Source organism: Rhinolophus ferrumequinum, chromosome 15, assembly GCF_004115265.2.
Source record: "Rhinolophus ferrumequinum isolate MPI-CBG mRhiFer1 chromosome 15, mRhiFer1_v1.p, whole genome shotgun sequence".
NCBI lineage: Eukaryota > Metazoa > Chordata > Mammalia > Chiroptera > Rhinolophidae > Rhinolophus > Rhinolophus ferrumequinum.
In genome coordinates this window covers 39394992-39406264 of record NC_046298.1, presented here as the reverse complement: position 1 = coordinate 39406264, position 11273 = coordinate 39394992, and the positions used below count along the sequence as shown (strand labels likewise).

Sequence of the window (11273 nt, the reverse complement as noted above, 5' to 3'; positions counted from 1 at the left end):
CTGTAAATTATAACCCTTCAGACAGTTGCGATTTTTTGGTACTACATTGGTGGTTGTCACTACTATTTCCCAAGTCCTGGCCAGTCCCTCTGCCAACTGAGACCATGAGTCTACTCTTCTCCAGTTCTGTGGAAAGATCCACTGAAATGCAGCTCTGGTCTTCTACCCTTTTCCCAACCAGAGCTGGGCAGTTCTGTGACATCCCATCCCAACCTCGCTTTGAGGTTCCAACGAGGATTCTGGGGATCAAGAGGCACCATTATGTCCAAAACAAAAGCAGGCCTGACTCCGTGATCCAGCTGGACTCTCCATCTACTTCTCCCAGGAAGCCCACATGCACTGCCTCGAGTCCTCCCTCACCTCAAGACCCTCAAATCCATTCCCTGGAATCTCCCCTCCTAAGACTTTTAAACCTACATCCCTCTTCAGCAAAAGACCCCCAAACCCACAGACACACGTCCTCATTCCAATACCCTGAAAGTTTTGGATTCTTCTCTCCCGAGACCCCAAAATCCAATGGATTTTGGGGTCCCTTCTCACTCTGAGACCCCAAATCCCAAGCTCAGGAGCTTCCACATGCAAATATTCCAAAATCTTCAGTTTTGAAATTTGTCTGCTGCCTCCACCCCAATCCACAGCCCTTGGGTGGCCCCTCTGGAGGGACCACAAATTCTGTTTTGGGGCCCATTCCCTCTTAATCTTCCCTGGGGTCCTGTCATGCAGGGATTCTGGTCCCACTCCCGCTCTCAGCAGGTGGACACAGAGTACGGTGTGAGGCCAAAAAGGAACACCAACGGAGCCAGGGAGAGGGGGTTCATTCCACTATATTCTCGCTGGCGGCTGGGTTGGAGATACAGGAAACAGAATCCACATGATCCGCAATCCACAATCTGCTTGCTAACCGCACTTGCTAGCCGCAAGCCATGCTCCCTAGCGTAGCCACAGCAGTTACATAAGTGGCCAACGGCCAACTGGTTACAGCTGATGGCCATCCACTACCCAAGCCAGCATCCCTCCCCATGAGGTAGAGAGCTTCGGAAACTGCTCTCTGCCTCCTCCCTTGCTGGCTGTGTCCCAAATTAGGCAGGGAGCATCGTGGAAGCTGTAGCTGGAAGTGAAATCAGGAAGTGAAATCAGGGATTATATAATCAGAGTCAAACTCTGCCCTTCTCTCACCACCCTTTGACCGTCAGTCTCAGTGCCACCATGCTGGCCTTAGGGCTACTTCTGGTGGCTTTGCTGGCCTGCCTGACTACAATGGTCTTGACGTCTGTCCGGCAGCAGAGAAAGTTCTTGGGGAAGCTACCTCCCGGACCCCCTCCATTGCCTTTCATCGGGAACTACCTGCAGCTGAACACAGACCAGATGTACAACTCCCTCATGAAGGTATCACGAGGCAGAAGATGCGTGGAGGAGAGTGGGGCTGCGGGCCTGCCCAGTGTAGCTGGGACTTTGTGGCAAGGCATTGGCAAGGTTGGACCAACGTCTTAGCAAAGCGGAGTTTTGAAGGTTTAGAGTCAGGGTCCTGGCCAGGAAACACCAGATCTTGGGACGTTTAGTCCCTTGACTGTCAGAACCTAGGGGAGATGCATCCCAGTCTTGAGGTCTGGGTACAGAGCCAGTTCAGAGTAAAGGCTGCTCCCTCTAACCAGTCTGTCATGCGGGGTCTCTGGTCCTGCTCCCCGCCCAAGAATGCAGGATATGGTGAGGCCAAAAAGGAACACCAACGGAGCCATAGACAAAAGGGGTCATACCACTATATTCTCACTGGCGGCTGGGTTGGAGACACAGGAAGCAGGAGCTGCAATCTGCCTGTCCGCTTCTCTGCCAACCAACCAACCTAGTGTAGCCATGGCAGTTATATTAGCGGCTAATGGCTAACGGGTTACAGCTGATGGCCATCTATTACCCGAGCCAGCACCTTTCCACGTGAGGTCGAGAGCCTGGAAACTGCTCTCTGGGACTCTGTCCCCACACACTTCCACCCACCTCCCTCAGATTAGTGAGCGCTATGGTCCAGTATTCACCGTCTACCTGGGGCACCGGCGGGTCGTGGTGCTGTGGGGACAGGAGGCTGTGAAGGAGGCTCTTGTGGACCAGGCTGAGGAATTCAGCGGGCGAGGCGAGCAGGCCACCTACGACTGGTTCTTCAAAGGCTATGGTAAGGCGCCTTCCAGGTGGAGGAAGGCGGTCAATCAGACTTGATGGCCTCAGTTTCCCCAGCAGTGTTCTCCCAACTCACCACCAAAAGTTGTGGAAGAGCCCGTCCTCTGGTCTCCTCCATCCCCATCGCTGTTCATCCCCATGTCTTCTCTAATCTGTCTTCGAGTTTCCGTGTCTCTGTTTCTCCCTGCTTCTCTCTTTGGAACCCTGGTCTTCTATCGCCTTGTATCTGTTTTTCATTCTCAGCTTCTGTGCTTCCCCATGTCTCTCTCTCTCTCTCTCTCTCTCTCTCTCTCTGTCTCTCTCTCTCTCTCTCCTGTCTTACGTTATTGTCTTACAATAATCTCATATTATTCCTGCTTCAAAACCCCCACGCCTCCATCTCCTAGCAACAGACTCTCCTCTCTCTAGGCCCTTTTTGTTCCTCTCTGTGTTTTACTCTCTTCTCCAGCTCAGTTTTAGAATCCTTCTCAATTTTCACTTCCACCTCCCAGATCTCCCCATATCTCACTTCCCCTCCTTTCCTCCTCTATCTCGGTGTCTCTCTTCATGTGAGTGTCTCTGCATTGCTGCTTCTCTGTGCATCTGTCCTGACTTTCCTTCTGATTCTTTTCTTTCTACTTGGTCGCTATATCTCTCTGTACTTCTCTGACTCTTGAGTTCTCTCCCTCCCTCTCCCTCCCTCCTTCCCTCTCCCCCTCCCTCCCTCCCTCCCTCCCTTCCTCCCACTCCTTCTCTCTGCTCCCCTCCCTCGACCTCTCTTGCCCGGCCTGCCTGTCTTTCATTGTCCTCTGCGCTCCCACACGCCCGCCCCAGGAGTGGCCTTCAGCAACGGGGAGCGAGCCAAGCAGCTGCGGCGCTTCTCTATCACCACCCTGAGGAACTTCGGTGTAGGCAAGCGCTGCATTGAGGAGCGCATCCAGGAAGAGGCCCGCTTCCTCATCGAGGCCCTTCGGGACACAGACGGTGAGGTGGGAGGTGGGGTGGGGGATGGGCACGAGAGTATAGAGCAGAAAAACAGCCAACTCGGGCACGCGTTCTGCCCTGGGAAAGGAACTAGGTTGGGGGAAGGCGTCGGGGCTCCCCACTCTGAGGTCCGGGGCTGGGAGTTCTGTTCTTCTCTTCAGGGCCCTCCTCGAATTCTGACTGGCATTAAACCTCCAAGCTGACTCTCCCCCAAATCCATTCTCTCCCCAACCCCACCTCCCAGGCGCCTTCATTGATCCCTCCTTCTTCCTGAGCCGATCTGTGTCCAATGTCATCAGCTCCATTGTCTTTGGGGACCGCTTCGACTACGAAGACGAAGAGTTCCTGTCACTGCTGAGTATTATGCTGCGAAACTTCCGCTTCGTGTCTTCCTCTATGGGGCAGGTAACTGGTCCCAGCCTGGCTCGATGGCGCCCCTACCACAGCCTACCAACTGCTCCCCCACATGAAGACAGGTGCCCCAGACGCCCATCCTCCTCCAGACAGGGTCCCCTCAAAACCAGCCTTTTCTCTTGGACAATTGAACAGTTACACCAGAACCCAGAACAGGGACCCATTATCCACTCTCCAATACCTGGATATCTCAACTGATACTGTCCCCACCAAAAAAAAGAAAAAGAAAGAGAGAAGGAAGGAAGGGAAGGAAGGAGGGCGGGAGAGATGAAGGAAGGAAGGAAGGAAGGAAGGAAGGAAGGAAGGAAGGAAGGAAGGAAGGAAGGAAGGAAGGAAAGGAAGGAAGGAAGGAAAAGAAAGGAAACAGCCTGCAGGCTACATACTCATACATATCCTCACCCCAGTTCTCTCACCTGTGCAAGTGTTTCCATCCCAATTTACCCTGATATCTAACTGGTGCTTCCTGTTAAGATTTTTCCATCTGAATTTCTTTTTTTTATTTTTAAGTATTTTATTTGGCTATATTATACTTCTACTAATAATTATTACTCAAGTAAGCTTTTCAAGAAATCTATTTTCTCTTTTTATTATTTTAAAAAAATTTTCAATTATAGTTGACATACAATATTTTATTTGTTTCCTGGACAAGTGACCACCTCAGCCCACCTCCTGTGTCTTGAACACCTGGTGCTGCAAAATCCAGCCCATCAAAACTATTTGATATCTACACAGGTGCCTCCTACCCAGCCCACTTAAATATCTGAACAGCTTCCAACTAAGACCCCTATACACCTAAAGACCTGGATAGATTGTTCCCCAAACACCCAAATCGATGTCCCCCAACCCAGCTCATTCAAACACCTACAGAGGTACCACCTATCAGCTGATTTGGTATCTGAACACCTGAATAGGTATCTCCACCACCTTAACACCTGCATACTAGCCCCACTTTCATGGCTGAACACCTGTACAGAAGTCCCCAATCCAGATCCCCTAAATATCTGGACAGTTGTCTTCAACTGAGCCTACCTGAGTGCCTAAACACCTGTACAAGTGACCTACCCATACCAGTCCCACCTGAATTGCTAAACACCTGGACAGGTGTGTATCTCACAATGCAACCTCACCTGAATATCTGAACACCTAGATGTGTGCTCCAGTTCAGCCTCACCAGACTATATCAAATCTGGAAATGTGTCCCAATCCATATTACCTAAATTCTGAGGGGCCTTCACACTTAGTTCACATGAAAACTTAGATATCTATTCCCATCCAGCCCCATCGAAACACCTAAACACCTGGCCAGGTACCTTTCACCCAGTGCCTCTCTTGCCCTGAGACAGGTCCCACTCCAATCATGTCATGCCTGCTGACAGCTGTTCTTCTCTCCCCACCCTCAGCTCTTTGAGATGTTCTACCCAGTGATAAAACACCTGCCAGGACCACACCACCAGGCATTAAAGGAGCTTCAGACGCTGGAGGACTTCATAGCCAAGAAGGTGGAACAGAGCCAACGCACGCTGGATCCCAACTGCCCACAGAACTTCATTGACTCCTTCCTCATCCGCATGCAGGAGGTACATCCCAGCAGCCAAAGGAGAGAGGTCCAAAGCCAAGCAGAGGGAAATCAGGCTGGGGATGGGGGAGAACAGAGGCCGATTCAAATTATGCCCCATCACAATAATCTTTACAATCGCAATTATAATTAACCATCACTGTTCTATCTACTGAGCCCTTACTCATGGGCAGGACTTAGGTGTGCAAATCGTAATAGCAAGCACTTCTATCACACTACCATGCACCAGGCACTATTTTAAGTGCTTTACAATATTCACCTATTTAGCACTCATACCAGCTCTTGGAGGAGGCTCCATTATGATCCCAATTTTATAAGTGAGGAAACTTAAGGCCCAGAAAGTATAAGTGGCATGTCTGAGGCCACACAGCAAGGAGGCAATGGAGCCTAACTCGAACCCTGGTCTCTGGACTCTAAGGCTGATGCTTTTAGCCACCATGCTCTCTTCCCTGGTTATCAGATACACCTGGGTGGACAGGTGACCTGGGTTTACTATGTGATGTTGAGGGTCCCCACCCCTATCTGAATGTCAATCTCCCTTCTGTGAAGAAAAGAGGGGGGGCTTTCTGGAGTTTGAAGTTCAAGGTGACATGATCAGGGAGGGAAATCCTCCATAGTAAGCTTCAAGATTTTCAGTGAAGGAATAGGATGTGGTTGCTTAAAATTCTATGCCTGTGTCTCAGAAAATCTCTCTTTAACTCAAACACATTCCCTCATGCTCCCTATCCCTCTTTCTCAATCACTGTCTCTATCCCTCTCTTCTAAATATTCCTACAATTAAAAAATGAAAACTAAGCTGAAAATTATAGGACAGAGAGTCAGCTGGGCAAAGAGCGTGAGAAGAGCATTTGGGGCACAGCCAGAAGCCTGGGCAAAGGCCTGGAGACCAGAGAAAGCCTGACAGAACTAGCATCCCTCTTGCCACACTTGGTCTGAATCTACAAGAGGTGGGCCCAAAGGAAGAACCCCAAAAGGGCCCTAAGAGCACAAGGGAACGGGCTTAGCCTGAAGCTCTCTCTCCCTGTAGGAAGAGAAGAACCCCAACACAGAGTTCTGCTTAAAGAACCTGCAGCTGACCGCGCTGACCCTCTTCTTTGCCGGTACCGAGACGGTCAGCACGACCCTGCGTTATGGCTTCCTGCTGCTCATGAAGCACCCAGATGTGGAGGGTAAGGCTGGAGGGGGCAGGGAAGTGGGGGCCACAGACCATTAAAAGTCCTGTGAATCTGCTGCTGTGTCCCCACCTCTCTGAGATCCCTGGACCCTCAGACATGCCCTGCTATCCAGAGATGAGGTGATACTCAACTAATAGGCACCAGCCAAGTTTTACAAGCTCTTAAAAGATTGAAACTATCTAAGCTGATCAGTAAATAGCTTCTGTGCTGAGCCCACCAAGTGACCACTACCTGCCCCTCCTGACCATCTCCCAAGACTCCTCTCTCACACCTCCCCTGTGATTCTGGCACAACCAGGTGAACAGCAGCACCCTGCACTAACGATGCTGATGGCCAACCTCTGTTTTGGATGAGCTATGTCCGTGTCACACATGGATGTCATGCATCTAGCTGTACATAGTTGGACTATCATCCCTGCCCCGAGACCCCTAGATACCTAAACACGTCCCCTTTTACCCCCCAGCCAAGATCCGAGAGGAGATTGACCGGGTGATTGGCAACAACCGTCAGCCCCAGGTCGAGGACCGGGCCAAGATGCCCTACACAGATGCGGTGATCCATGAAATCCAAAGATTCGGAAACATGATCCCCTTGGGCTTGGCCCACAGAGTCACCAAGGACACCACGTTTCGGGACTTCCTCCTTCCCAAGGTGCTGCCTTCATCCAGCCTACGGGGACCTCCAGTCTGCTCCCTGTGACCCAGCATCTCAGCCCCTTTAGAAACTTCCCAGCCCCTATCCCACTCCCTCGATCAAAGACTTCCCCAACCACCATGTCCCTTCAACCTTCCCACTTACGGACTCTAAAATCCAATATCTCCCCCAGGCCTCTTGCCTCAGGTAATATGAATCCCATGTCCCCCAAATTTCTTCTCTCAAGAGATGTGAACTTCACTAACCTCTAGACCGCCTGCCTCAGGGACACAACTCTCATATCCTCCCAACATCCTGCCTTGAGAGACGTGAACTGCATGTCACCCAGAACTTCTGCCCCAGGAGACATAGAACCCATGTTCCTCAAACTTCTTTCTCAGGGGACGTGAACTCCATGTCCCACAAACTTCCTGTCTCAGAGAACACGAATCCCTCACATCTCCCAAACCTTCTGCCTCAGGAGACACAGACCTCAAGTTCCCCAAACTTCCTGTCTCAGGAACAGGAATGTCATGTCCCCCAAAGCTCCTCCTTGAGACAACCCCAACTCCTCTGCCTCCCGTTTCTCCTCACCTAGGGCACCCAACTTCCCCCTCCGACCCTATGCACTTTCCGCATGCCCATCCCCCACTCCACCTTGTCAAATCCCCCTCTCTCCTCCCTACCAGGGCACTGAAGTGTTTGCTGTGCTGGGCTCGGTGCTGAGAGACCCCAAGTTCTTCTCTAACCCCGAAGATTTCAACCCCCAGCACTTCCTGACTGAGAAGGGGCAGTTTAAGAAGAGTGATGCCTTTGTGCCCTTCTCCATCGGTAAGAGACCATGGCCTGATGCCAAGCCACCACTCACAACAGAGCACCCCCTTCATCCCAGCACCCCTCGCTGAGGTGTAGCCTAGTATCTTTCTCCATCGTAGAAGTCCCTTTTACTATCTACTTTGGAGCCAACCAGCTATAGCCCCCAAAACTACCAAGTACCTGGGCCCAGGCAAAGGAAAGGGATGATCGTACCTATTTCTTAGATGAGGAAAATCAAGGCCCAGAGAGTGAGCCAGGGATTTGTCCAAGGTCACTAAAATTCTTCAGATTCCTAAGCAGGAGATGACAACACAACAACCATATTTGAGTGTGTGTTTGGGGGGAAGAGTCACCTAAAGTTCCCATTGCTAAAGCCTGGTACGGCTCACCCCCAACTCATGTACAAGGGAAACCGAGGCTCCGAGAGGATTAGAGACTTCTCTGCAAGTCTCTCAGGCCACAATATTCCAGACTCTCCTCTCCGGGAGAATGCATCTGGGGATTGGGAGAGGGGCAAGGTGGCGTGAGAGCCAGCCTCACCTTCACCCCTGCCATCCCATCTCTTCAGGAAAGCGGTACTGTTTCGGAGAAGGCCTGGCTAAAATGGAGCTCTTTCTCTTCCTCACCAACATCATGCAGAACTTCCGCTTCAAGTCCCCACAGTCACCGCAGGACATCGACGTGACTCCCAAATATGTGGGCTTTGCCACCATCCCACGAAACTTCACCATGAGCTTCCTGCCCCACTGAGCTAGAGTTGTGTCAGGGCAGACCTACTGGGAGGACCTATTGGGGTAAGGCCAGGGGAGGAGCCATTGGGAGGGGCAGGGCTAAGGATCAGGGGTGAGCTGGAGGAAAGGTAGGGGCGAAGTGGATAGGAAGAGGAAGAAGAAACAGACGCACTCTGTAACAACTTAGTATATTATTATATAATATGAACAGTTCTGGCCAGGGGATTTTTCCTGTCCATCATCTGACCTGGCTTCACTACACACACTTGCTCACACTTTCCCATTCGTGCATACTGCATGCCCCCACCAAATAAGGTGAGATCTGATTAGAGTCAGACTGGGGGACAGTAGTCAGACCTCTTAATGAAATGTGCGAGGGAGAGAAGCACTTTCACAAAATGCTGGAAGAACTTAGGTCATGGCACAGCCACGTACTAGTGTGTGCGCTCACGTGCATGCAAGTATATGATTGCATATTCTCCCGAGTGTATGCATGAATTCCTTTTGCTTTAAGTTTCTGAAGGCTTGGCTCTCTCTGATGGATCTGGGATCTGCTGTACGACCCAGCTAAGAGTCTCAGAACCACCGGCTTCCTCTCAAATAAAGCAGTGTATGTTCCCTTGAGCAGTGCCCAATCTGAACATTCATACACATCAGTCTTAGATTTGTGTTCCTTAAACTAAATGCGACACAGACTCCGACTCCCCTAAACCTGCCACACTTGAAGGACCAGTGATTGAGAACAAGTGAAAGGGAAATCTGGTCTTGATAGCCTCAGAAATTGATAACCCCTTCCAGGATACAGTGTGAGGCACCTCATTGGATACACAAGTAACCAAGGACTGTATCCAGCATCTGCAGATGGAGAAAAACAAGAACCAGTTTCATCCAGCAAGGCTAATCCCTATGACCAGGGACCTGACCTTTTCCTAATGTTAATGTCATTTGTATTGCGGTTACTATGACTCCCATCGTGCACCTGATGCCATGACAGTTCTGGAGGAACCAAATAAGGACGAGAAAGGGGAAAATAGAGGGTCCTTTCCAGGGGGAGGAGATGAATGCGACATCATCAATACCTGCCCAGGGAGGGAATAAAACCCCTGAGCGTGACTTCCTCTGTTCTCTGAGTTTGCTCACACTTTCCTCCTAAGTGTGTATTTTCATTTTTAATAAACCATTTTTACTTCTTTGCATCTGTCTTGCTCTTAAATTCTTTCTTGCACAGAGACAAGAACTCAGTCACCGCTGCTGCAGGTCGCGTCCTCCCTTGGAGATCCCTGTGACTATCTGAACACTGCAAGTTTCATAACAGGCTATGATTCGCAGGTTTCTCAATTCCCATGAACTGTTTTGCAACTTAGTTTCATGAATCGGTTGCTTCCTGCTCACTGGAGAAGGATAAGGTTGGATCCATAGGGTCACACCCTTTGTTATTACAAACACATTTTTTAACAATCCGGTGTCAGAACCAAACCTCATCCTTCCATGTGCATGTCACTTTAAGAGGTTTCTAGAAAACTCAACTGGGAAAATCTTAGAATTGTGGCAGAACAAACTATTGAATCTTGGAATGAACTGCAGAGTCCACAATTCATACTCTTGGAGTCTCAGAGTCCCAGAACCTCAGATTCAGAGTATTTGAAACACTGATGCTTGAGGCTCAGAATGTCAGCATCCCCTGCCCACATCTTTGGGGACTGCCTTCCCAACCCATCTCGTGGCAAATGTCAGTTCTCCAAGCTCAATGTTTCTTCTGAGAAAGAGCCAAGGGAAGAGAGGAGGGACTGGAGCTAGCTGGATTCTGCCAATGAGGCCCATCTCCAGGGGAAGATAGAGTGACTAGTAAGTCTTTGCACTGCAAGCAGGCGGAGGAGACGGAAGAGGGAACAAGTATTAATGCTCACAATCCTCAAACTTACACCTGGAAAGGGAAAAGCGGGAGTCTATCAAGGCATTACCAAAGACGCCAAGACAAGTCACATCGTTAGACACGGCCGGAGGAATGAGTCACGGGAGACATTGGTCTATTAGAATTTATTTGGCATGCTTGAGCAGCGGGAGGTCAGATTAGAAAAGACCATAACCTCTCCGAGTAAGATGGGTATGAAGTTCTATAGCGGGAGGTAAACAAGGCTGTTCCTTTTCAATTCATCACAAGCAAGCAGGGAATAGGACCCAATGGCAACTAAGATAAGATGGTTTCTATTTAGCACATTCCAGGCAGTTTCTCCAGGCCTAAGGCGGTTTCTGTTCCTGGCCTAACACACATTCTAGCCACCAATGTCCGGATCACACTTGTCCATACAAGACACTCAGCTTTCATGCTCTGGAAGGGCCAACTACCCAACCCAGCAAAGGAAGAGATAGTGCTGGGATGGTGGAGAGGGAAGAAAAGCCCTGGGCTCTGGTCCAGGCTCTGCTGCTAGCTCCTTGGGCCTTCTTGAGCCTCTCTCTGGCTTCACCTTCTCATCTGCCTCCTTCCTCACAGGTATGATATAAAGTCGAAACACAGCCCAGTGCTGAAAAGCTTTAAAAACTCAGTGGCCACAGGGATGGGAGAATGAGAATGGTGATGTTTCTGCGTAGCTCATTTTCACCACCATCTTCTGCCAAACCAAGAGTCCCCAAAATTCACACACACGCGCGTGTGCACATGTCCTTGTCATAATGACAACAGCAAGTAGCATGCATTGAGTGCCTGCTATGTGCCAAGCATTGTGCCGAGTCCCTTGTATTAGTTTCCTAGGACTGCCATACTGAAGTACCATGAACTGGACAGCTTAAAACAGCAGTTCT

At 50.1% G+C, this 11273-nt stretch overlaps 1 protein-coding gene across 1 annotated transcript; it reads left to right on the top strand.

Moving 5' to 3' along the window:
* Nucleotides 1-1156: 1156 nt before the first annotated feature.
* Nucleotides 1157-9670, top strand: LOC117035077 (cytochrome P450 2A13). Its single transcript, XM_033128713.1, has 9 exons — nt 1157-1386; nt 1999-2161; nt 2980-3129; nt 3374-3534; nt 4944-5120; nt 6147-6288; nt 6758-6945; nt 7617-7758; nt 8312-9670. Exons 1-9 carry the CDS (start codon nt 1207-1209, stop codon nt 8491-8493), a joined length of 1485 nt encoding a protein of 494 aa, XP_032984604.1. The 5' UTR covers nt 1157-1206; the 3' UTR covers nt 8494-9670.
* Nucleotides 9671-11273: the final 1603 nt, after the last annotated feature.